Source organism: Littorina saxatilis, linkage group LG1 (genome assembly GCF_037325665.1).
Source record: "Littorina saxatilis isolate snail1 linkage group LG1, US_GU_Lsax_2.0, whole genome shotgun sequence".
NCBI lineage: Eukaryota > Metazoa > Mollusca > Gastropoda > Littorinimorpha > Littorinidae > Littorina > Littorina saxatilis.
Genome location: NC_090245.1, coordinates 4,973,476 through 5,001,028, shown reverse-complemented (window position 1 = coordinate 5,001,028; position 27,553 = coordinate 4,973,476). Strand labels below are relative to the sequence as shown.

Below are 27,553 nucleotides of genomic sequence, written 5' to 3'. Positions count from 1 at the left end.
CCCCTCCTTCTCCCCCTCCTTCTCCCCCTCCTTCTCCCCCTCCTTCTCCTTCTCTTTGAATATAGTGGAACCCCCCAGGTAAAGACCTCCTCCATTAATTTTAAGACCTTGTTTTGTTTTTTTAAAGATTTGTTTGCATTACCTCTGTAAATGTATGCCCATTTTAAGGCTCCCTCCTTTTGAAAACCTGATTTTCTGAGGTGTTTGGGGGGTCTTAAAAGGGGGTTCTACTGTACTAATGAATGAGTAGACTGCAACATACTTGACGCGTTACTTCAAGCGTACGGGGGTCAGCAGAAAGGGGTCAGCAGAAAGGGGTCAGCGAATAAAGAGACATCTCAACTATAAAAAAAAATACACAAGTCCATCCAAAACGATAAAACAGACACAGGGACACAGATGTATCGTCAAGTAGGAAATATGCAGCGCAAGCAGTCTATTAACGAGTCCTGCAGAGTCCAGCACAGACGATTATTAAACTAGAACGTGATTACCACCATTCTCTGGGGGGCTTCTTGACCTAATTTAGGACTCTGCACCTTGCTATATTTTCTGCTAACGAGAACAAAATTATTAATTATCAGTTTGATTTTTCATGCTGATTATGCACATCTGCCAGCAGGTGAAACCATATAAAAGTCCTTATCTGTCTGATTCGTGTGTGTGTGTGTGTTTGCGTGCGTGCGTGCGTGCGTGTGAGTGTGTGTGTGTGTGTGTGTGTGTATGTGTGATTGGGTGTGTGAGTGCGTGTGCAAAGTGCCATAAGAGGAATAGAAGGAACCTGAGTGGCCACTGGTAGGCTTTGGAGAGAAGACAACTGTAATACAACTACTAATCGTTTCAATGATTTTAGACTTCAATTTAAAGTTAACACGTTTTGATTGAAAAGACTTGTGAAATGTTGAACTTCACAGTGTTTCATCTTTTTACATCGTTTTGGCGTGATGAAAATAAACTTGATATTTAGTGATTCCACAATGCCGTATTCCCGTTATGTAGTATTTACCTTTAAAACCATCCCATATTTATGTTTAAATGATACCTAGTTTATATTTACTGTTGGTTCTCTGTCTCGTAACTGTTCATATAGGTTAAAATCTCTATCTCTCTCTCTCTCTCTCTCTCTCTCTCTCTCTCTCTCTCTCTCTCTCTCTCTCTCTCTCTCTCTCTCTCTCTCTCTCTCTCTCTCTAAATGCCATTTATTATCATATGTACGAATATTTTTGCTGTCAACCTCTTTTGCTCTTATAATGTTTTCATGTCTGTTTTGTATTCATGTTAGTTAGCAAGGACAGATTGTAAGACTAGGCAACGCCTAAAATCTCCATCCTTCTGTAATAAAGTTTAATCAATCAATCAATCTCTCTCTCTCTCTCTCTCTCTCTCTCTCTCTCTCTCTCTCTCTCTCTCTCTCTCTCTCTCTCTCTCTCTCTCTCTCTCTCTCTCTCTCGTACATGTCAGTGTCAGTGTCTCGTACATGCAGTCGTTCCTATTTTGGTCACAGATAATTATCATGGTGTCATGGTTGGAATGAGATTATCCTGAGAGACTTTTGTTTTGTCACGACAAGATAACAACCATGTCCTGTGCTGACGTACAGCATGTGTAATTTGCTGACTTTCCCGTTGAGAAGAGTACCTTGAGTTTCCTTGAAATGATAACTAATTACAGCATGTTCTCCAAGTGTGATGCAACTTCGCATGTTTGACAAAATCTGTACATGTGTCACAGATTTTGTAAACATTACTTATGTGTAGAGTTACAGAATTGAATCAGACATTATCAATATTGAGAGTATCGTTGGTGAACGTTATTTTTGTTTCTTTCAGATTATATGCTTTAGTTATAAGAGCTGGTTAACGTTCACTAACATTGGTTGATTGATTACAACTTTTTTTGTAATTTAATTGTGAATTCGTGTATTTATTTATTTATTCATTTATTGATATATAATTCTTTACTTGTTAACTGATTTAAGACATGTCTTGAATTTCTGTAGTGGTGCAAGTTGGGGACTGTTGGACACAGATATCAATTGTCAACAAATATTTCACACATTTTCACAACTGGATCCTGGTATAAAAATTAAGAGCTTTGAGCTAAGCATAAGAAAAACACAGTGTCCATTTCCTGCTTTCACGCGTTATTTCCAGTCGCTTTTATTTATCTTTAGACCATGTTGCTGTCAACAAGAACTATAATTCATGTTGTAATGTGTGAAAAATAAGTCACGAAGCTTTCTGTATTTGACAGTTTCGGTGGGAGGGTTGTCTAGGACTTTTTTAATTGTTACTGTGGTTCACAGTTTGACCGACGTGTTGGTTTTCTTGTACGTGATTAAATCACGTAATAAATGAATAGTTAAAGGCCGCCTCCAGCTAACGTTACCATGGATACAATACTCTCTCTCTCTTTCTCTCTCTCTCTTTCTCTCTCTCTCCCTCTCTCTCTCTCTTTCTTTCTCTCTGTCTCTTCTCTCTGTCTCTCTCTCTTTCTCTCTGTCTCTTCTCTCCTTTTTTTCTCTCTCTCTCTCTCTCTCTCTCTCTCTCTCTCTCTCTCTCTCTCTCTCTCTCTCTCTCTCTCTCTCTCTCTCTCTCTCTCTCTCTCTCTCTCTCTCTCTCGTGTACGTGATGACCTATGCGTCAGTTGCCTGTATGATCAGCATTAGACGAAAGAAGAACACTAAAAACAAAACAGAAAACGTACATGTATACAGAATACATTTGAAAATGAGTTCAGTTTAAACAAACAATTGAATGATTAAATAGTAATCGGGTAAATGTGCCGGAATTGATTTCTTGTCGGAATAGCTGCAACTTCCTTAAAATAACTAAGTTTTGCCGTTGAAAGAATATATTCTGGATGAAAGACACGTGTTGCCTTCTTGTTGAAAGGACTGAGTCAATAAACGTGTTGCTTTTCACAAATTGCATCAGCCATAAGACAATTTAATATGACAACCTGAAGGCATGCCGGATATATTGTTTAATTAGAACAAGACGATCGATATAAACAATTATAAGCGTGCTTGATTGGTGCTTAATTTTATCAGGATGCTTATATATAATAAACCCCTATGAGATGGTAGTCACGTAATATGAAAGCTGTTAGTTTTAAATCGGTAATCTTCTCCAATGATACATATAATTATGAAATTTGTTTTTCTCACAAAAATTACCCCATGGGCAATGATAAGATTTAATTTTTCTTTAAATAGATATGTCCAGCGAGTATTATTTATTGATGTTATTATTGGACATTTAAATGTGATGGTCGAAGTATTATTAGTATGCGTCACGACGAAGTATTTTGTTTAAGTACGCAGAGCTTTACTGATTATATATATAGTTTAATTATATTTAGAAATGCAGTATGACACTTCCTTTTATTAGATTCATTTATATATTAATCATTTATTAAATTGATTTTATTCGTTGGATTTAATAAGGCCAAAAAAAATCGTCTGTTTACAGTAACCCGACCGACCCTATTTTTTTCGCGCGACCCTAGACTTTTTTTTTGGCATTTGGGAAAAAAAAAAAAAAATCTTTTGGTTTTTTTGCAAAATAACGTAAAAATATGGTTTTTTGGAAGAAAAAAAATCCCGACCTACCGACCCTATTTTTTTGGCCTATGTTACCGTAAACAGACCTATTTTTTTGTTGTGCCTAAATGTGTTTCTTCGGTCTCTGCATATTGCACAATATTGCACTGTTATCTGAATGTGTATTGATTATCATTTTAGAACGTGTACATAAGCAGTCTGCTTGTTAACGTTCTTAATGTTGTTATTGTTTGTTGTTGTATCAAAGAAAATGAATAAAACACGATTAAACAAAAAAGAAGAAAAAAAAGGAGAGACCAAGTATATCTGCAATTAATCGAATTATTAACAATAATAACGAGGACACATATACTGCAAAATACTAAAATAGTTCTAAGTGCTTCACAAATTAAGCATACACAAATAAATAATTAATTAATAAAGTGATTGTAAATTAATCATCGAGTGTAGAAAACAATAACTAAACATGCAGACACACGAAGCATGTTGTCTTTCACACGAAGCATGTTGTCTTTCACACGCAGCACATGATCAAATGGTTGTCGTTGTGTACGGGCGTGTCCAGTGCATTGTGTGCAGCATACGTGTAAACAGTGCATTTGATTTTGATTTGACTTTGCCAAATGGTAAATTAAACGGATTAGGCCAACAACAAAAATAGGTCTGTTTACGGTAACCCGACCGACCCTAGTTTTTTCGCGCGACCCTAGACTTTTTTTTTTGGCATTTGGGGGAGAAAAAAAAACATCTTGTTTTTTTGGCAAAATAACGTAAAAATATGGTTTTTTTGGGGGAAAAAAAAAAAAAATCCCGACCTACCGACCCTATTTTTTTGGCCTATGTTACCGTAAACAGACCTTTTTTTTTTTTGGCCTTACAGACACTAACCTACAACATATTTCATTCCGGATGTACGACCAGCGTCTTGGTCAACGTAGTCCTTTCTGTCTGTCTTGATGATTAAATGGATTTTTTTTTTTTTTAATATTTTGTGGTAACTGATTAAACATTGCGATAGTAAAACATGTAGTTTTATAAGTATTCATGCACTTCCGGGGACTTTCATGGACTACGGAAATTTCTGATTAAATCTTCTTTGAATTGATAAAATTGTGAATGGAATTCCGTGGCTAAGCTCTCGTTCAATCATTGCAAAGTGATGTGAATGGTGACCGGGCTACGTTGAACACCATGTTAAGCTGTAACATGACTGCTTGCGTTCAATGGGATTAGTCGTGTGCCTTATGGAATAATACCCCCAATGGCTTAAGGGGGTGTTATTCTGTGGTCAGTGAGACAGTTTGTTGCCGCGTGTGTACACTCTCCTGCCTGGGTGAATGAACCAATGTGTGAATGAATGAATGAGTTTTCGATCTTTGATTCATGATGTAACTTGCCGGTTGTTGGTTTTTTTTTATTTTTTATTTTTATTTATCCCACCACCAATTTGTGTTGGGTACGGGGTGTCCTCAACCCCTTTAGGTGTCAGCATTTGGGTTTTTTCGTGTGTGTGTATTTTGCCAAATCCATCCGTTCAGTTACAGTATTTTGTCTGCTATCGCTCAGCATCGCACGTAAGTGTGTAGGTCAAGGTGTATGTAAGAAATTCTCTTCTGCTTCTTCTCCATCGTCGTCGTCGTCGTTACTGGCTCGTCATCCTAATAGCGGTGTCTCGTCAATTCATACAATCCCTTGTGATGAACGCATAGCACGTTACAGCTCACGCCTTTACAACCCTAGCTTGAGAAAGAGAATGGCCGCGGCGGCAGATTTCGGTTTGTCATGACGTCATCAAACCGAAATCCAAAAAGCATTGTCATTTCGGTTACAAGTCTATCATTGTGTTTATTTCCAAGTTTGTTCAGAGATTGTTTATAGTTGGCTGCATCACTTTATTCTCATTAAAAGAATGTTCGTTCACCTACACTTTTCACAAGAAACATTGTCTATTCCGCTGTTTGTGCAGGTATCGAGGGAGACTCGTTGCTGTGCACAGAGACCCTCCCGTGCTCCTCCCCTCCGGCTGACGATGCGCAGCACCCCGCCCAGGCCAGCACCCACCACAACCAACTACAGCACCAACACCATCATCACCAGCAGCAGCAACAACAACAACACCAATCTCTCCAGGCCATCCCGGACCACGCGTGGAGCAAGGCGCAGCTACCGGGCGGCAAGGATGTTCAGTTCGCGTTGATCGTGCCCGAGACCTTCCTCGCCTCTAACCAGCACCTGCTAGCTCGCGCCACCTTCGTCACCTCGGCCGGAGAGGACGCGCGAGGGGCGGCAGGAGCCGTGGTCGCTGTGCAGGCAGCCGACGTTGGTGTGGGTGTTGCCGGCCTCAAGCAGGATGAGGGTCAGGGTCAAAGTCATCGCCTGTTGGCGGCCCCGACCTTGCTGAGGGAGGTGGTGAGCCTGCCCCCGGGCAGCACGGTGGTGCACACAGCAGCCTCTCTCAATGGCTTTGAGCTCAGCGGGCACAAGGTCTTGACTTCCTCCGCTATCTTGCTACCGGCCGCTGTGACGAGCGGTGCCGGTGGGGACAGTAACGGCAGTAACAGTATCAGTCACAGCAGCAACAGTCAGCAGCGGCACCATCACTTGGCCAGCTTGGCAGAGGTGGCGGTGCAGCAAGCTCACGTCTTCACTCAGTCCTCTTCGTCCTCAGGTATAGCAACTCAGCTCCACCATCACCAGCAACAGCATCAGCAACAACAACAACAGCAGCAACAAACCTCGCCCTCACCGCTGTCGCCTGCATCGCCTGCCTCAGAGGGAATGCACAGTGGGCGTCCCGGAACTGGGTCAGGTCACAACCAAAGTCAGGCAGCACCAGCCACAAGCACCAGCACCAGCAGCTCGGGCGAGCAGCACCACAGCATGTTGTCAGCCGGCGCGTCCAGTGGCGGGCTGGGTGTGTTCCGGGGCAGCTTGACGCACGGGGAGCCCGTGTCGCGCCTTGTGGCCTCCGGGGCTCAGTTCGGGGCGGTTAGTGCAGCCAACAGCTCGGCCTCCTCCGCCGCCATGGGGCCCTACTCCTCGCTCTACACCGTGCACGGACAGTCCTCCCCCCTCGCCACCATGGCGCCCTACCCCGGGGCCTTCTTCTCGCAGTACCCGCCCTCCAGCCCGCACCCCTACAGCCCGGCCCTGGTGGCTCAGTCCCGCTTCCCGCACATCGAGTCGTACTCCGCCGTCCTGGCCTCCATGGGGAGTCACGTGCAGCACGGGGGTCACGCCAGCCCGCCGGGTCAAGGCCAGTCGCGGCCAGCCCCCTACCTGCCAGGCAACATGGGCCAGTACTCACACCGCTCTATATCCGCCAGCGGCTCTCCCGGCCCCGCCGCCCACAGCCCTTCCGGACCCTCCTCCTTTACCCTCAGAGAGCGTGAAGCCTTGCTTCAGCAGCAGCAGCAGCAGGGTCGGGAGCGCTCCCCAGACGCTCCCAGTGACGACAAGGGACTCCTGCAGCACTCCCAGGGACTGCACTATCGGGGGTCTATCGGGGCGGGGGTTATGCTGAAGGAGGTCAAGGGTGACCCCCGAGACCCCTTCCACAAAGTGCCCAGCGGCAAGGAGGGCAGCATGAAACACCGCATCCTGACCCGCCCCCCGGACATCCCGCTGGGGGAGGGCTACCCTGGCAAGGGGCGGTCCCAGAGCGTGAAGGGGGAGGAGGAGGGGCTGGGGGGCGTGGCCAGCAAGAGAACTAAGTACATGACGCAGTCCATGGGGGCCAGTGCCTCCCTCTCCCTCTCCTCCTCCCCTCCCGACCCCCACGTCTTCCTGGCCCCCCACGCCCTGGGCCCCGGGCCTCCCCCCACCAGCACCGCCCCACACCAACAACAACAACACCAACAACAACACCAACAACAACACTACACGCACCACCACCAGCATAGCACCACTACCACCCTCAACCACACCACCTCCTCCCCCTCCTCCACCACCACCGCCCACCTGTCCTCCTCCGCTGCCCCCTCCCCCGGCGGAGGCTCGAACCTGCCACCCCACCTGCACTACCCGCCGCACTTCGTCAAGGGCTCCATCATCCAGCTGGCCAACGGCGACCTGAAGCGCGTGGAGGACCTCCAGACGGAGGACTTTGTCAACAGTGCGCAGGTGTCGGCCGACCTCAAGGTAGACTCGTCCACTGTGGTGCGCATCGAGGAGCACGTGGAGCTCGGCACCGCCACCCTCGGCTTCTCTGTCGGCGAGCACCGCGTGCAGGTGGGTTTGGACAATGTGATAGGATTGGATATGGTGTTGACTACAGTGGAACCTCTCTTTTAAGACCCCGTAATTGAAGACTTGGTCCTTTCTCTTCATAACCGCTGTACATTTGTCTCCATTTTATAAGACTCCATCCTTTTTAAGACCTGATTTTTTCAGATTTATGAAAATTTGTAAAAGCGGTTTCTTTCTTTCTTTCTTTCTTTCTTTCTTTCTTTCTATCTATCTATATATCTATCTTTCCCGGCCCCCTTCTTCTGTTTTAACCATTGACCTTCAGTTGAACCTTTTGTTTTTCACTGTTGTGGTCAAAAGAAGCAAAGCGGGAGCTTGACTGCACGTTGCAGTGTTATTTTGTCAGAATAATCCCACGTGATCGGTTTTGTGAGTTGTGTGGGTTTTTGTTTGTTTGTTTGTTTGTTTGTCAAGGAACAGCTTGCTCGTATATATAGGCAGAGAGAAGTGATAGTAACTGAGTAAGTACGGTAGTGCTTTGGAGCAAACGGTGTAGTTGAATATATCGCAGTACTCTTGTACAACTGGGTAGAGGTGAGGTGGGGGTCACGGGATGCATGGAAAACAAGAACATGTTTTCAATGTACCCGCGTAAAAGAGGCGGTAACAGATCTATACCAAAGTATTCAGTCACTGAGTCAGTCTTTTGATTTTCAAAATGTTAGCTGAAGAGTTAGTATCTCTCGAAGGTCTGTGTGTGCGTTTCTGATGCAGCCCGGAGTAGACGATTGGTGAGAAGAAAAGGGGGGAAAATAAGAAGAAAAAAACCAAGTCAAAAACAACGGAAATGAATCAACTATCAAGAGAAAGGGGTGAGACGTTCAGAAAAGACTTTCATTATTTCAGTGACAGAGCCGTTTTACCTGATTATACTGTGTTGTGTGCTTAAATACTTTTAGATAAAAAGCGTGTGAGTAATATTTTCAAGGTTTGTCCGAATTGTTCGTTTATTCAACCACGCAGCCGCTGCCTTTTCTTTCATTGCTATCATGAATATTAATTTCCCATGGAAGAAATTTCGTCATGCGGAGCGGCTCGCTCTCTCTCTCTCTCTCTCTCTCTCTCTCTCTCTCTCTCATATTCTTTGCATTCTTTGCATATGTTCCAAGGACAGGTTGGAAGATTAGGCTAAGTAATAAAGTTCTGAGTTCTCTCTCTCTTACACACACACCCCTCCCCTCCAGCTGGCGATAGTGTGCACAAATCGATGGCAGGCGAGGGGGGTCGGTTCCCGGCCCCTCGTTAGTTTCTCACCTCGGCAGAAAGGTGACAAAAGCCTCCAGTCGCCCCAGTCTCACCTCGCATAACACAGATCGCGCTCACTGGGGACAAGGCAATAACGGGAAACTGCAAACTCAGCACTTTGTCCTCTGTCACTCTCTCTCTCTCTCTGCCTCTCTCTCTCTGCCTCTCTCTCTCTCTCTCTCTCTTTCTCTCTCTCTTTCTCTCTCTCTTTCTCTCTCTCTCTCTCTCTCTCTCTCACACACACACACACACAGTGACAAACACACACACACACACACACACACGCACACACACACATACACACACAAGTAGCATTCGTCATGAGGGGTAAAGAACTCGGTGATAGAGGAATTGGTATGGGGTGGGGTTGTTGGAGGCGGATGGAACTTGAGAGTCCGAGACTGGATCAAGAGAGGGTGGGGGGGGGGGGAGGTTAAGGAGTGAACAGATACAAGTACAGGGCAGGGAGGCACAGGTGAGAGAGGGGGAGGGGGGGGGTGTATGGGGGCAGCGACCCATGAGACGGGGTTCCATCCAGACCAGTTTTCCATGAGGGATGAAAAATTGATCATCCTCGCGGAACGGATCGCGTGCCATTGACAAGTTTGGCCAAACAAGCCCGTGCGATGTGGCCCACCTCCACCGCCGCCACCCCCAACCCCCCCTCCCCTACTGCACGCCCTTCTTCATCCTGTCGGCCCGGCTCCCATCGATCTGGCCTCATCTGACCCGTGGATAGGCACACACACAAAATATGTACTTTTGTTTCTGGCGCCAAGGCCCCAGAAATTAGGGTTGTTTGGTCCCAAAGAAGTTTTGGATCAGGAGGAAAAAATAGGTTTGGTTGGGAACCACTTCATTTTCATTTTTATATTTAGTCAAGTTTTGACTAAATATTTTAACATCGAGGGGGAATCGAAACGAGGGTCGTGGTGTATGTGCGTGTGTCTGTGTGTGTGTGTGTCTGTGTGTGTGTGTGTGTGTGTAGAGCGATTCAGACTAAACTACTGGACCGATCTTTATGAAATTTGACATGAGAGTTCCTGGGTATGAAATCCCCGAACGTTTTTTTCATTTTTTTGATAAATGTCTTTGATGACGTCATATCCGGCTTTTCGTGAAAGTTGAGGCGGCACTGTCACGCCCTCATTTTTCAACCAAATTGGTTGAAATTTTGGTCAAGTAATCTTCGACGAAGCCCGGGGTTCTGTATTGCATTTCAGCTTGGTGGCTTAAAAATTAATTAATGACTTTGGTCATTAAAAATCTGAAAATTGTAAAAAAAAAATAAAAATTTATAAAACGATCCAAATTTACGTTTATCTTATTCTCCATCATTTGCTGATTCCAAAAACATATAAATATGTTATATTCGGATTAAAAACAAGCTCTGAAAATTAAATATATAAAAATTATTATCAAAATTAAATTGTCCAAATCAATTTAAAAACACTTTCATCTTATTCCTTGTCGGTTCCTGATTCCAAAAACATATAGATATGATATGTTTGGATTAAAAACACGCTCAGAAAGTTAAAACAAAGAGAGGTACAGAAAAGCGTGCTATCCTTCTTAGCGCAACTACTACCCCGCTCTTCTTGTCAATTTCACTGCCTTTGCCATGAGCGGTGGCCTGACACTGCTACGAGTAAAATGGCATTGCGTTTCATTCTGTGAGTTCGACAGCTACTTGACTAAATATTGTATTTTCGCCTTACGCGACTTGTTAGCCTTTACAGTGGAAATCTGTTTTTGTTTTTTTAAAGGAAGACCTTATTTACAATTAGATCGCTGCAGCTGCGTGTAATGGTAATAATTGATAGGGCATATCCGCGTGATGGTATTGGTAATAATTGATAGGGCATATCCACGTGATGGTAATAATTGATAGGGCATATCCGCGTGATGGTAATAATTGATAGGGCATATCCGCGTGATGGTAATAATTGATAGAGCATATCCGTGTAATGGTAATAATTGATAGGGCATATCCGCGTGATGGTAATAATTGATAGGGCATATCCGCATGATGGTAATAATTGATAGGGCATATCCGTGTGATGGTAATAATTGATAGGGCATATCCGCGTGATGGTACTAATTGATAGGGCATATCCGCGTTATGGTAATAATTGATAGGACATATCCGTGTGATGGTAATAATTGATAGGGCATATCCGCGTGATGGTAATAATTGATAGGGCATATCCGTGTGATGGTAATAATTGATAGGGCATATCCGTGTGATGGTAATAATTGATAGGGCATATCCGTGTGATGGTAATAATTGATAGGGCATATCCGTGTGATGGTAATAATTGATAGAGCATATCCACGAGATAACAAAAGTGGCTCTTAATCACAGGGGTGGGACTTTTCCGCGAATCCGCGGATTTCCGCGGACACAACTTACAAATTCCGCTGGAGTAATCTATTTTTCCGCGTCCCATTTCATCACAGTATCTATAACTTGTTGACTGAATGATATGGAGATAAGTGCAGATGGAACAGAACACTGGAGGCTTGAGAGTTACATTGTGCCGACTGAAAACTCCTGATAACTAATAGTCATTTTGAGCTTCAATGCATTGGGGCGTCACTTGGATCATACTATTGCCAGTATTGGATTATGGATACCTTGTATATTACGTTAGCATGCACCATTACAATGTTACCATTGTTGTGTGAAAGTGGGTTTTTTGTTTGGTTGTTTTTTTGGGTTTTTTTTAGGGGGGGGGGGGGTGAGGAGAATGTCTTTTTATCCTGATCCAAACAAGTTGAATTTTAGTCTCAGAATGCACCAGATTGCACAGAGTTTAATGTACCATTTATCAAAATTTTGGGCAAACCTCCCAAGAAAAAAAGATTTTCCTCGTTTTTCATCACAAGAGAGTCCTACCCCTGAATGTAACTTTTTTAATACTCTCTTTGATTACAGATGGCTTTTCCGTGTTAAGATTTTAAAAAGTTTGTCACCTAAAACCATCTGAAAAAGAATATGATGGGGGAGAAGAAAAAAAATTAAAAACCACCCAACAAATATGACTGTAGACAGTGATATTCATTTTAATTGTCCATACAAAAAACCCATTCTGATTCATAACAATTTAAATAAACAATTGAATTCAGATTGGAATTTTGAAAGTGATGTTCACATAGCTCTAATTTTCTATCTATGTTCTAAACACATAACTAAAAAAAAACAAGTCGCGTAAGGCGAAAATACAACATTTAGTCAAGCCCAGTCAAACTCACAGAATGAAACTGAACGCATTACATTTTTTCCGCAAGACCGTACACTCGTAGCATCGTCTGTCCAAGGCAAAGGCAGTGAAATTAACAATCCAGAAAAGTGCGGTAGCGGTTGCACTGAGGAGGATAGCACGCTTTTCTATATCTCTATTCTTTTTAACTCTCTGGACGTGTTTTTAATCCAAACATATCATATCTATATGTTTTTTGAATCAGGAACGGACAAGGAATAAGATGAAATTGTTTTTAAATCGATTTTGGAAATTTAATTTTAATCATAATTTTTATATTTTTAATTTTCAGAGCTTGTTTTTAATCCGAATATAACATATTTATATGTTTTTGGAATCAGAAAATGATGAAGAATACAATAAACGTAATTTTGAATCATTTTGTAAAAAAATAATTTTAATTACAATTTTCAGATTTTTAATGACCAAAGTCATTAATTAATTTTTAAGCCTCCAAGCTGAAATGCAATACCAAAGTCCGGCCTTCGTTGAAGATTGCTTGGCCAAAATTTCAATCCATTTTTATTGAAAAATGAGGGTGAGGCCTCAACTTTTACAAAATGCCCGATATGACGTCATCAAAGACATTTATCAAAAAAATGAAAAAAACGTCTGGGATATCATACCTAGGAACTCTCATGAAAAATGTCATAAAGATCAGTCCAGTAGTTTACTCTGAATCGCTCTACACACACACACATACACCACGACCCTCGTCTCGATTCCCCCCTCTATGTTAAAACATTTAGTCAAAACTTGACTAAATGTAAAAAGAGAGAGAGGGAGATATAGAGAAAATAAATAAAGGAAATTTCTTTCAAGATGATAAGACAAATACATGTCACTGTTGATTTTGTTTTGTGTTCAGTTGTTCCCACAATTCCCACAGTGAAAAACAAGGCATGAATAGTTTATGATTACATTTCCACAATGGAAAAACAAGGCATAAATATTTGTATGCAACAAGTACATCGATTTTGGTGTTCAGGTTTATTAGGTCAAGATGTTCTCTTCATCCCTGACTTTTTTTGTACCACTCTGGGTTAACTCTCTGATGTTAACTCCCTGGTATTAACTCTCTGATGTTAATTCCTGATGTTAACTCCCTGGTATTAACTCCTGATGGTTGAACAATTGCTTTCACTGAGCCCACCCACACAATCATATCCTTCTCACTCAGTCACTGAGCCCACCCACACATATCCTTCTCACTCAGTCACTGAGCCCACCCACACATATCCTTCTCACTCAGTCACTGAGCCCACCCACACATATCCTTCTCACTCAGTCACTGAGCCCACCCACACATATCCTTCTCACTTAGTCACTGGAGTAAAAAAAGAACAAGGAAGAAGAAAAATAATTAACGAAAAGGCTTTGTACAAAACATACACACAAAACATACACACACACACACACACACACACACACACACACACACACACACACACACACACACATGCACACACAAACACACACAAACTATCCCACATTACAGTAAGTTTTCTTTGAAAAAAGACCTACGCATTCTAGTGTTGTTTTTTTCAAGACTTAATTTCTTTTCGACTTTGAAAGGGAACTTTTATGGCTGCCTCTTGCCCTGGTTTGGACACAGCTAGCAGCGCTCTTTGTGAATTTTTCCTCAGTGCACCGTTACAGTAGTGATAATGACACATCCACTAAATATGACAATCTCGCAAGACCCTCCCTAACTTGAGTCATTAACATAAAAGCACAATTTTGTTGCACAAAATCAGACAGATGGATAATTTATCAGGTGCAATATTGAAAAGAAAATTATTTTATTCATTTTTGATTAAAATTGATTTTTCCCAGGCACATGTGTTTTTTTTATTGGCCGGAACGCTGAGTCAGAGAAAAAAACAGTTTTCTTGAATTTGTGTGTGAATGGGATCTTTCAAAAAATAGTGTTCCTTTCATTTTGATTTAGAATTTTTTTTTTACAAGAACAAAAAGGAGTAAAAACAGTAGGAAATGTAGGTATACAGGTTTCTTCAGTCACAAAGCAGTGGTTTTTTTTATGCTGTCTCTGTTTTAAAAGTTTCTTATCTAATTCATTTTAAATCAGCTGGCAATAATGCTGCTGAAACATGAAAGGTTGGACAGTAATTACAAGTCCATCAGGTCACAAGAATCCCGCCTCCCAAAGCACAGCTAGTGGGCTGATTAATTACAAGATAATCAGCGGGAGTTATTTTGAACTTGTCCCGTAACTCTGTTAGAAATCACAGCGGCCTCGTGTAATGGACGCGGCGTGCTATTCCTGGAAGCCTTGTGTGTCCATTGGTTTCGCCGGCTGCCGCCTACACAATCCCATCAAGCCTCGGGTTGACCCAGAAATAATGGTTCCACCACCACCCAGCCCCGCGGCAGCCTACTCCACTCTGTCCAGCCCATTGCGCTCCTTGAGCGGTGAAAGTTCTTGTGGCTTGCTGTCTTCCGCCGGTGGTGCAGTGCAGCCTGGTCACCACGACGATTCTCTGGTGGTGGCTGTGGTGGCGTTGGTGTGGCTACGTTCTGCATTGTCATGGTTTCTTCTCCGTGATTGGACCTAGGGCTAACAGCATCTGCACTAACACACGACATGCCCTTATTGATTGGCTCACTGTGAAGCCTTTGGTGGACATAAAGTCTTATTCCAGCAAATCTAGCTGAGGGGTCAGTTTTGTTTCGGTGTAAAATGATATCGCAGTTCTTCAGCAATCCGTCCACTTCCTTGTCACCTACAAGGCTTATTTCCTTTTTAAGGACTATACATGTAAATTGTAATTATCAAGGGTTAGCAACCAGGGTGGGGCTGTTACATAAGTAAGGGAGATGATTTAAGTAGCTTGCTGGGGATCGCCTTCAATTTCTCATTTTACAATGCATTCAGATCGTTGTCAAACAGCTGTTTGTTCCTGAAGGACGGATGAAACAGTTACCTATTCCTTTGTAACAGGTTCCTCTGTCTTTGTTCCAGTGTCAGCAGTACAGTAAAACCTGTTGCACTGGTGTACAATGCAGGCTGTATTAATGGACACACTGCTTTCTGATTTGCCAGACAGCTTTTGTCAGCAGAGATTCCTTATACCAGCTTCATCCTGTGACTAAGCTTCCAGTGATATTCTGTGTTTGAGCAGGATTTTTATTGATTGTCTATCAAGCCCTCAAAGCAAATTCCACAGTACAGTGTCTTATCTAGTCCATCACACCCTCACAGCGGGTTCCATAGTATAGTGAATTATCTAGTCCATCTAGCCCTTACAGAGCAGGTAGCACAGTATAGCGTCTTATCTAGTCCATCAAGCCCTTACAGCAGGTTCCACAGTATAGCGTCTTATCTAGTCCATCAAGCCCTTACAGCGGGTTCCACAGTATAGAGCCATATCTAGTCCATCAATCCCTCTCAGCAGGTTCCACAGTCTAGTGTCCTATCTAGTCCATCAAGCCCTCACAGCATGTTGCACAGTCTAGCGTCTAATCTAGTCCATCAAGCCCTCACAGCAGGTTGCACAGTCTAGCGTCTTATCTAGTCCATCAAGCCCTCACAGCAGGTTGCAGTCTAGTGTCTTATCTAGTCCATCAAGCCCTCACAACAGGTTCCACCTAGTCCATCAAGCCCTCACAGCAGGTTGCACAGTCTAGCGTCTTATCTAGTCCATCAAGCCCTCACAGCAGGTTGCACAGTCTAGCATCTTATCTAGTCCATCACGCCCTCACAACAGGTTCCACAGTCTAGTGTCTTATCTAGTCCATCAAGCCCTTACAGCTGGTTCCATAGTCTAGTGTCTTATCTAGTCCATCAAGCCCTTACAGCTGGTTCCACAGTCTAGTGTCTTATCTAGTCCATCAAGCCCTTACAGCTGGTTCCACAGTCTAGTGTCTTATCTAGTCCATCAAGCCCTCACAGCTGGTTCCATAGTCTAGTGTCTTATCTAGTCCATCAAGCCCTGACAGCGGGTTCCACAGTCTAGTGTCTTATCTAGTCCATCAAGCCCTGACAGCGGGTTCCACAGTTTAGTGTCTTATCTCGTCCATCAGGCCCTCACAGCCACAGCGGGTTGCACAGTATAGTGTATCTAGTCCATCAAGCCCACACAGCAGGTTCCACAGTATAGAGCCTTATTTAGTCCAGTGGCACCAGCCAGTGCAGGCCAGAAATAGCTCAGCTCACAGAGCAGAATGGAATCAGAGAGAGAGGGGAGGAGCAGGGAGGGGTGTGAAATCAATAAGGTGCGTGCAGCAGTGGCGTCATCAGGGTCCATATATACGCAGCGGTGACGCGGGAGTCACCATGGCGGTGGAGGTATGGGACGCAGCTCAGCCACACCACACGTCATTGACGCACCGCTCCGCCATTCATCTTCACAGCCATTGACGACCCGCGGCAAAGTACTCTACTACTGCAGCTATATGCGGCACAGGGCCGGCGCTTTTGTGCAGACGTGATGAGCGCGTACGTCATTCCACTTCTTCCCCGGCGCTGCTGATCATTTACGTCGTATGCACACAATAAAGGAGCGCGGCGATTAGCGTAAAAAACGGGGCATTGTTCCGCCTGGCTTTACAGTCTCGCTTCTGGCTGTTAAAAATACTCTCTATGATTCTGATTTAGAACACGTGGTCTTGAGGTTGATACGTCGTATGACGTGATTGGAGGCTTTGTTAGGGGCGATACGCCAGGACTCTTCGTTGTCTGAAGTCCTTAATTACTGCCTTGCTCTACACTGGCAGTCACTCTGCTGTTTCATTGTCTCTCTTTCCTCTTTTATGGCTTCTAATCTAGATCCGTTATTCTCGTGGTGGTATCAAGTTGCGTTTGCTGTTTTATGAATTACCTAAGTTAAGTGTCGGTCTTTAAAACTAAGGTAATCGGAAGCTGGGAAACTTGAATTTGTTTTTCAGCGCAAACTTTTAACAGTACAGATGACCTATAATTCTCTGCTCTTGCATCCCTGGTCTGTTCACAATAACACATCAGTAGTTATGTGCTGTAAGGCAACTTAACTATGTTTGGTTTTATTTCTCCTCTATGCCCATATTAGATGTGACATCAGAATGGTAGCAAGGGCACACATTTGCATTCTGATTGCTCTACATTTCTGTTGATCAACAAAGTGCATGTTGTTCTTGTAATAGACAGGATGAAATGTGGTGGTGATGAAACTGATTTCAATGTATGAATAATATACCTGAGCAAGATGATCATGATCCTCATATTACAATAGCCATGGTCTAGAGAAAGTACATTTCAGCATAATAGATATACATATATATAATATATATATATATATATATATATATCATCAGTACTGGGGGGGGGGGGGGGGGTAGTTGTCTTGTTTAGTTTTGTTTGTTGTTTGGTTGGGTGTTGTTGGGTGGGTTTGTTGGGGTTTTATTGTGGGGGGGGGGGGGGGGGAGGCTCTTTGTTTTCTTCAGCCCTAAATAATTGTCACATTGCAAGACATAGCAGTTTCAGTATTGATTGGATACTGGCTGTGCTCTGCATCATATGCTGTTAAAGTGATTTTACTTTCAAGGTTAAAAATTATTTTCTAGCGTGGGATTGCACACCGTGTGGCAGACAGGGGGGGGGGGGGGGGGGAGAGAGAAAGCATGTGCCAATGGGATAAGGCAGTTTTGTGATACACTCATAAACAACAACAAAAGCTGTATTGTGGTGTATCTATGACGTCTGTTGTTCATTTCTCTATTGTTGTATTTTCTCTGTTCAGGTGACTGTGGAAGCCACCGTGGAACACCCGTTCTTCGTGTTCGGCCAGGGCTGGTCATCATGCTCCACGGAACGCACGCTACAGCGCTACGGCCTGGAGTGCCACAAACTGACCGTGGGCGACGTCTGCATCTCACTCACCCACAAAGACGTCTCCTTGAAGGCTGCAGAGATCGTCAGCCAGCAGCAACAACAACAGCAGCAGCAGCAACAACAACAGCAGCAGCAGCAACAGTCAGAATCGTCGTCCTCCTCCTCCAGGCTACAGGGGGAGTCTAGCAAAGACTCGCATTCACGAGAAGGACATGACTCCAAAAGGAGTCCAGGCCTCAAGGACATGGGCCAAGGTCATGGGCAAGTTCAGGGCAACGGCCTCAATGGGAGCGGCGGGGGTGATACGAACACCGGGACAAACGGTGGTGGTGGGAGTATGGACATGTCCAAAGGGAACGGAGCGTCTCGACCTTTGACCCACGGACACAGTGCCGAAGGTCAGGCCAGCTCGGAGCATTCGCCCGATGATGACGGCTCGTCGTCACATGACTCCGAGTCGTCACGTAAAAGACGATGGTCAGCACCCGAATCGGACGCGGAGAAAGAAAAGACGGAGCTGGAAAAGCAGCATTCAGACCCCAGTCAGAACGACTGAACAGTGTAGTTACTCTGTGAACACAGGACAGGTGTATTCTCAACATTTACCAGGTAAACGAAGACTCTTTGTCATAAGCAGACTGAACAGGCAAATTTCTAAGTTGCCTCGGAGGTTGCTGTTGGATTTGTTTTTCATTTTTCTTGGAACTTGAAAGACAACAGGGATGAGTTTGAATCCAAAAGAAACACACAGACCCACCAGAGAATGACATCAGGAACTGCACTCTTTCAGCTGCAAAAGCTACGAGGTGACGGACAGTACCGAAGGATTTGTGTATTGTCTTACGTGTTAAGACAGGTCAAACAGAAAAACAAAATGAACAGAAACTGGTGAAATGTGATTGGAGAGAGCAAAAGCTAAGAGTGGAAAGACAGATGTGAAGGATTTGTGTGTTGTCTGACGGGGTAAGACAGGGCAGGCAACAAAATAACATGAACAGAAACTCGTGAGAATGTGATCGCAGAGAGTGGCCAAGCGTGACCAGAGATGGAAGCAGTAGACAAAGTGCTTTATATTGTGTTGATATCATTTGCTTCATGTGCAAATACAGCAAAAACAAGAACACAGCTGCGTGATATGAGAGTCTATGTTTTAAAATCTACATATCATATCCCTTTTAATTATTTTTAACTCGACCTAACCCACTCTGCCATACTCTGATGTATAGAACTTAAAAGATATATTAAATAATGATTATATATGTGCGTCTTGTGATGTGATTGTAGAGATCTGTTTTAAAGAGCACACCAACGGTTCGCCCGCTGCTTGTTGAATTTTTAAGTTTGTTGTCAACGGTTGAACGGTTGACAATCAGACTGTGTCCATTTTTAAAATGACATTAAGATTTTAATCACTCGTTGGTCGATGTAAACCAGGATGTTTACCGACACAGTGCCGCTTCAAAATGTGCAGCAATAGGAGACGAGATGAAGGGTACGTACCTAGTTTGCACATTTCTATTTACAAAATGGGGTTTAGAAATGTGGGTTTGTTATTTTCCGCATGATTTTGAGCTTTATGGATTACACACGCTGCTTGCATTATTAAATTGAAAATTCAGCATTTGCAAGCTTTAGTTTTATTTCTACTTTGAAACTAGAAAAAAAATATGCTATGCATCTCCCTTTTTCGACACACTCTAGTTAGTACAGTGATATTTATCGATGGGAAAATGTCCCCATTATCAATTTTTGATACATTTCTGCAGGGCAGTGAGAGAGATTGCCTACACTTCTGCCTCGTCCAAAATTAACAAACTTGACACTTTTTTTGGGGGGGTATTCCTCTTTTTCTTCTAATTTTGAATTGAGATGTACCAAGATTTCATTTAACAGTATTTAACAAATCTCAGTTTTTAAAAATCAGATGGTTTTTTTGTCTTCTTTTTTTAGATTGTTTTGGAGAAGGTGGAAGTGTTTTAAAGCTTGTGTGTCCGTGGAACATCTAAGAGTACAACACAATGTCTGATATTAATTTTTGTTTCTTTTACATTTGGTAATCACTACACCATGATTGTTTTGTAAAAGGGAAGAACGTGCGAATGATTGTTTTGTCTATATTTCTAATTATTTTAGCTGAACAAGGTTTGCTGCCATTTATTTTATTAAGCAGCACACTTTCCGTACTTGTCCCTGGTTATTCAAGGACTGGTATGCTTTCATTAAGAATGGGTTGAAAATAAAATAAAACGAAAAGATACTATCTTTCAAATTTCAACTGACATGACAATTTCAGTTCAATAACATTACTATTTCAGTTAAATAACATAACTATTTCAGTTCAACAGACATAACTATGTGTTCATTACTTTATAACTTGATAAACTGGAAAATCAAAACAAAAACGTTACGGCACGAAGGATGGTATTGGTAGCAGTTTACAGGTATAAAAACTTACTGCTGAGAAATTTCGAACAGTACTCTTAGTTGCCAAAATTCAAGTTAATTGCTTTCTTTTGCTGCTAAACATCTTCCAGCACCGAAGATACAATTGTTTTCCTTCGTACTGATAAAACTCACGGACCTTTTTCTCAAAAAAACTACAATCGTATCACATTGTCTTTTTCATTTTAATGTAATGTTGCCATACAAATTACAAAATAGACCAGCAAAACAACACAAATTGCAGGTTTTCTTCTAATATTTTCCTTTCATGTTTATGTTTCCCATTTTAAGCATCCGCTAAAGTATTCTGAGCAGACATTCATTAATAAGGCATCATAAAGCATTCTGGTTGACATTTTGTGGCACAAGTTTTAAAGCCTTGACTAGATCAATATTAATGGTGAAGAAAATTGTCTGTGTAATTGTCATGAAATTGTTGTTGTGCAAAGTGTCTCAAGAAGTGGTTAATACTTGATCAGGTATAAACATAAAATTTTGTTTGTACATGTATGTCATTAGAAAGCATACATTTTAAAATTGTTTCTTTTTGCCACGCGCTATAAACTTGTATGTTGCTAAAGCACAAAAAAGTGTTGCCCTCACTCAAGAAGATTTATGTGATTTATTAGAATTACACTTTTTTTAAGATGCTAGGTCATTTTTTTGTTCACGCTCTGGAAGCTACAGACATTTGATACATGTACTTTACTTGAGTTTCGTCTCTTATTTTGAGGAGATGCAATTTATAATGAAAGATAATGCACTAGTTTTGTGTACATTTTGGGGAAATATGGTGATTTCACGATACATAATCAAGAAACAAGAAAGGTAGGTTGTTGTTGTAGGTCGTTGGGTCGAAATATCTGTGAATGTATTGTTTTGTCAATAACAAACGTTCCAACAACCTACCTTTCTTGTTTTTTGATTCTGAATTTTGGAACGTTGGCAGTCTCTTTGTTTTTGGATTTACACGATACATGGATGTGAATATGAACCAGCAAGGACTGGCATGATTATGCCAGCGTGTAGAAAATGCATGGTCCTGTGTAATTACTGTGTTCAGTGTAGAAATGGCAACACAAAATAACAAAAGCTGGAAAGGGTTAGAATTCGTTTATCCGGTTCCTTCCACCAACAGCCCTCCCTTAAGTTTTACCGATACACATATTTGGGATTTAGACATTGAATATACATGTCTTGAATATACTGAGTTTGTGAGTTTCACAGTTAGTTTGGGTTTTGTTTTATTCCGGTCAGTTTACTGTTCAGTCTTGTCAGCATTCAGGTCAGATTGTCTCCTTTTTTCTATTATTGGGTTTTGCCTTTATAGTTGTAAGCATTATATTACAAGTACATTTATTTTCTGAATTGTTGTCATCATTCTGCGTGTTATGATAGTTTTGTTTGTTTGTTTGCTTAACGCCCAGCCGACCACGAAGGGCCATATCAGGGCAGTGCTGCTTTGACATATAACGTGCGCCACACACAAGACAGAAGTCGCAGCACAGGCTTCATGTCTCACCCAGTCACATTATTCTGACACCAGACCAACCAGTCCTAGCACTAACCCCATAATGCCAGACGCCAGGCGGAGCAGCCACTAGATTGCCAATTTTAAAGTCTTAGGTATGACCCGGCCGGGGTTCGAACCCACAACCTCCCGATCACGGGGCGGACGCCTTACCCCGAGGCCACCGTGCCGGTTGTGTTATGATAGTGTTCCTGCTCTAACTTACTGCAGGTGAAAAGCACAGAAAGAAATGTTTCTGTTATTAGATTCATTGACAGGATATCCAGAAGGAGCCAACGAGAAGAAGATTCAATTACAGACAATTCGTGGCTCAGTCACTGACATTTGCTTTTGTGAGAATAAGAGAGGTTTAGGGAAGGAGAGAGAGAGAGAGAGAGAGAGAGAGAGAGAGAGAGAGAGAGAGAGAGAGAGAGAGAGAGAGAGAGAGAGAGAGAGAGAGAAAGAGAAGAGAGAGAGAGAGAGAGAGAGAGAGAGAGAGAGAGAGAGAGAGAGAGAGAGAGAGAGAGAGAGAGAGAGAGAGAGAAGGTTGTGGGGTGTTATCTTTTTTTTCTTTTTTTTTCTTTTTTCAGTAATGCTTGGGATGGAATCATTGATCAGAGTGTATAAAAAAAAGGATACAAGCAACACAAGACGTTTTGCCGTACAGTAGTTCGTGTATGAACAGATAAAGTTTTACAGACCAAAGGGTCATGTCTTCTGCTTTCCAGGGGTGTTTCATACCCCCCCCCCCCCCCCCCAAAGACACAGCACCAGGAGAAAATGTAATACATATGGTGTATCATTCAAGAGACACAATGGCGTGGAGGTATTCTTCATGCAGATTTGATATCATGATGAATGAAATCGTAATATATGGGCCTCTAATTCGTCACATACAAGCACACATTTTAAATCAGTGGTTTTGTTTCCTTTGTCTTCCCCTGGAATCGGCGTGTGGCTGCCTGAATGGCGGGGTACAAACCGTCATACACGTAAAAATCCATGTACAACACATGAGTGAACGTGGGAGTTTCAGCTCATGAACAAAGAAGACGTTTCCTTTGTCGACATTGCCTGTCATGAATTGCACGCTCTGTTAGATAAGGCCCGGCGCTCACCTATGTAACTTCAGCAGGACAGACGACGCACTGCAGATTATCCCAGCCCGCTACACTTTGCGTGAAAGGAAAACAGGCCAAGTACTCGTCATAATCCCTATCGCAGCATCAATAATATGCAGTGCGTCGTCTGTGCCGCTGAAACTGCCCAGGTATATTCTGCCCTTAAGGAATGCAAGTGTGACATGCCATGAGAGAGCTGTAAAGTAAAATCCTGTATGTGCGTCCGTCGTACTATTACAAGGGTAATGCATTTCATATAATTATCTGACATTTTGGACAAAATCTTTTTCTCAGTTTACCACTACCAGTTAAAAACTTTGTAAACTTTTGAAAAAAAAATTTTTAAGTGAGTCTATTGACAACCATTCTTTACCGAACACAGTCTCCCAAAATCCTTTTCTCAGTTTACCAGTTTAAAATACTTCTTTTATTTATTTCTTTTTTTAGTGACATTAATCTATTGACAACCACCGCTTTGTGAAGACGGTCCCATACTTTTCATGCAAATATGGTTTTAATGTTTTGTTATCTGAATCGCATACTTTTTTTACAATGTATTTTTTTGCCAAGCCGTCGGGTATAACTTTAAGGTTCACCTTTAATTTTAGATGTATTTTAATAGTGTGCTGATGTTAATAAGTGTGGACATCTTTCTTTAGCAATTATTTTGGAAAAGTGCTGTGTTCCTTTCAGAAAGGTTTCTTTTGTTTTCATTTTTGTAAATGAAGAAACGAGTGGGAATGTGGATAGTAACATTTAAGATAAAAAGTAAAATCCGAAAAAAACAGAACTGCAGGCAGTTCTTGTGAAGTGATTGAATACTGCGTTTATTTTTTAATTCCAACTGAAGTTATCAGATTAAACACTTCCTTTGAACAGAAAAGGAAGACAGTATATCAAAAATGATATTCATGACATGAAAGTGTTCAATTATATTTGATTTCACTCACGTCACGGTATTGAGTGACTTGTCTTGCTTCACTAAAATAAATTGCTTCCTATAATTAATAGGAAATATTGTGTTGATATGGTCAGGCTATCAGTGTATTATTATGTTTCTGTGGCTGAAATTAGTAGTTTTAAATTTCCATCAAGAAAATAAATACATGTACACATTTAAGGCTTATTGGTTTGGAACAAAAGCTAGCCCCAATAGTGTTTTTGTGTTTAGAGAAAACCACTAAACTGAGCATTTGCACTGGGGTTTTTTATTTTTATTTTTATTTTTTATTTTTTTATACTAACATTTTGTTTTAGCTGGGCCGTTTTAGTTAACACAACTTTCTTCATTGTGGGGAATCCAAATTAACTTGTGCCCAGTTGCTTTTTTTAATTGTTTTTATTTTGTTCTTCCTGTGGGCATGTTAAACTCAGTTTATTTTGATGTTATAGATGGAGAAAATGTTGTAACATGATTCAAGGCTTTGTGTTCAAAACGTCATCTGTTAGAGTTTTCACTCAGAGCTTCATGTGTAAATGAATTTGATTGATAAAATATTCACAGAGAATGAAACACACCTGCCACACTGTTACAGCAATTTCAGAACTCCCGGCAGTTCCAAGTATGTAGTGATTCAGGGATTCGTGTCAGGCTTAATTCAGGTAAGGAGAGATATAAGAGGCATGAATTACTCAGTAAGTTTGACTATGCATTGTGGTCTGTTAATGTGCATTTTTGCACACGTCAGAAATTTTCATGTGGTATTTTCTTTTGGTTAATTTTCATTATTTTGAATGTTTTACAAAACGGCAAAGTGACGAACTAAGCTACGCAATGTTTGTTGCTACTAGCGAGTTGAATGTTTACATTATCGCTTGACAACGGAAGAGTACCATTATTGGTTTTTCATATAAAAGAGCACTTCCGATTGCAGCGCTTGAGGTACGAACATCGCTGAGAGATTTAAAAACTAATTACGTTTAATGAGACTCATTATGAATGTTTCTTTTGCTCAGATTGGAATTCGACTTTTAGAAAGCACTTGAATGGCTCTTCGATGGATGTTCTAAACAAAATGTCAAGCACCCTTTCCTTCCAGTAATGGTAAACGAATGTATACTAAGAAGTTAATTTTACTCTTTTGATATATTTTAACCATTTTTGAGTCACTTGAGAAAAAGTGACTCTCTGTAATCGGTCAGTGTTAGTCTGTCCGGCCGGCCGTCCGTAGACACCACCTTAACGTTGGACTTTTCTCGGAAACTATCAAAGCGATCGGGCTCATATTTTGTTTAGTCGTGACCTCCAATGACCTCTACACTTTAACGATGGTTTCGTTGACCTTTGACCTTTTTCAAGGTCACAGGTCAGCGTCAAAGGAAAAATTAGACATTTTATATCTTTGACAAAGTTCATCGGATGTGATTGAAACTTTGTAGGATTATTCTTTACATCAAAGTATTTACATCTGTAGCCTTTTACGAACGTTATCAGAAAAACAAGGGAGATAACTAGCCTTTTCTGTTCGGCAACACACAACTTAACGTTGGGCTTTTCTCGGAAACTATAAAAGTGACCGGGCTCAAATTTTATGTGAACGTGACTCATTGTGTTGTGAATAGCAATTTCTTCCTGTCCATCTGATGCCTCATATAATATTCAGAACTGCGAAAGTGACTCGATCGAGCGTTTGCTCTTCTTGTTTACTTGTTTCAATGGAATTGTGCAAAGAAGGGCCAAGGACACTGCATTGTTTGTTTTGACAAATCCACGATTGTTTTTCCTGATATTTTGATTTACACTCACTCGTATAGTCTTAATTGCTGAAGACATTTTGTCCAGCGGACCCGCACTTTGAAAACCCAAATTTGTCAGATTTTGTGAGGTCTTGAAGAGAGGAATGACTGTATCATGAAGAACCAATAGTTGTGAAAAGTGACCGTCTTGTACACTGCTCTCTTATCACTGTCTCACAGAGGTCCCTATACAGTTGTACATTTGTAAGATTCAAATGGAAGTAAACCAACACTGCAGCATTGTATTTGAATGCTTGTAGCAAGAGTGCCCTTTTTCGTTTGACAAACAGAAGCATTCTGTAGTTTGGCAGTTACACTGTGATGTGTTCCAAAGTGTTCATTGTCTGTTTTAATCAACCAAAAGGGGTTTTATTTATTTATTTATTTATTTATTTAGCAGCAGAAAACATCATACTCAGCAGACATTCTGAATGACCTATCCTTGCCCCAAATAACAGTACAACATCCACAATGGGCTGTGATGCATGTAGTATTAATTGAAAGACAAAAACACGATTTTTTGCTGTTATTGTCTGTTTATCTACTCTTTTTTTTCTTCTTTTTTTTAAAAATATAACTGAAGTTTTATGTAAAATTTCTTTGGTAAGCTACTTCTGAACATCATGAATTATCGACACAGGGAAAATAATCATGAAGTAGAAACATTCTATCATGCAAGTAGAAACAAATCATGATGGTAATATTTGTCCAGCATTTCAGCAGCTTGGCCAGAAATGTTAGTTTTTCTTCCCCCCTCTAATCAAAGTGCATAACTTTATTTGTCCTGCCAAACTACGCTTACCAGATGTATTATTATGTGTTGCTTTACTTTCTGCTTTCTCCAGATACAGAAACAGAGAGCTTTTAACGATGTAAACTAATTGCAGGCAATGATATTTTTTGTTCTTTCTGTGAGAGAAAAATCAACCTTTGACATTATGTGCTTATACTGTTCAGCATCTTGTGATATGTTTTCTGTCGCTGTTCGACTCCATGGAGAGTCTTCGCTGTTTGTGCTTGGTAGAACTGTATCCGACTGTGTCTTTTAACAGATTTGAGACGCCTTTGGGAAGGTTCAGAACGGCTCTTGCTTGCACTTTTTTGGTTTGTAACAGAGAATGAAGTTGGGCTGTTCTGGGACGTGTATTTTTTCCTTTGACAGGAGTTGTTTCAGTCGTGAACAAACAGGGATAAAACTTGTCGTTGTTACCTATAGTGATGATTTTTGTCTTTTCGCTGAGACAGGTGAACAGATTCTGTCTGCGTATCAGTGTTGTTATTCCTTCTGAACTCACTTGATCAATCCGTCAAGTCACGCTGTTGTACCCTGGTCTGGTGGATGGGGAAGCAACTCTGTCCATTCACATTTGTCTCTCACAGGGACAGTTAACTCCCCTCACCACATGCTGTTCAAACTTCAATAAAAAAGAAATGTCTTTCAGTATGCATTTTGTGTTTTCGTGTGTGTATGTATGTGAGAGAGAGGGGAGTGACTTTTTTTTATATAAAACAAATATATGATTTTAGTGTAATTCTGAACAAAACACATTTTCTTCATATTCCTGCCTTTTCAAACCAACATTTTGCAGTGTC

General features: G+C 41.7%; 1 protein-coding gene across 1 annotated transcript; it reads left to right on the top strand.

The window, feature by feature from the left end:
• The first annotated feature begins 5,318 nt into the window (after positions 1-5,318).
• On the top strand, positions 5,319-27,401 carry LOC138978519 (ataxin-1-like). The gene is made up of 3 exons (XM_070351601.1): positions 5,319-5,340; positions 5,532-7,795; positions 18,060-27,401. Exons 1-3 carry the CDS (start codon positions 5,319-5,321, stop codon positions 18,705-18,707), a joined length of 2,934 nt encoding a protein of 977 aa, XP_070207702.1. The 3' UTR covers positions 18,708-27,401.
• Positions 27,402-27,553: the final 152 nt, after the last annotated feature.

What these genes read in the sequence shown, in the direction of transcription:
- LOC138978519 (XM_070351601.1), top strand. Translation starts at nt 5,319, where the DNA reads ATGGCCGCGGCGGCAGATTTCG. An exon ending in GGCCGCGGCGGCAGATTTCG is followed by an intron (nt 5,341 to 5,531) that starts GTTTGTCATGAC and finishes CTGTTTGTGCAG; the next exon opens with GTATCGAGGGAGACTCGTTG. An exon ending in TCGGCGAGCACCGCGTGCAG is followed by an intron (nt 7,796 to 18,059) that starts GTGGGTTTGGAC and finishes TTCTCTGTTCAG; the next exon opens with GTGACTGTGGAAGCCACCGT.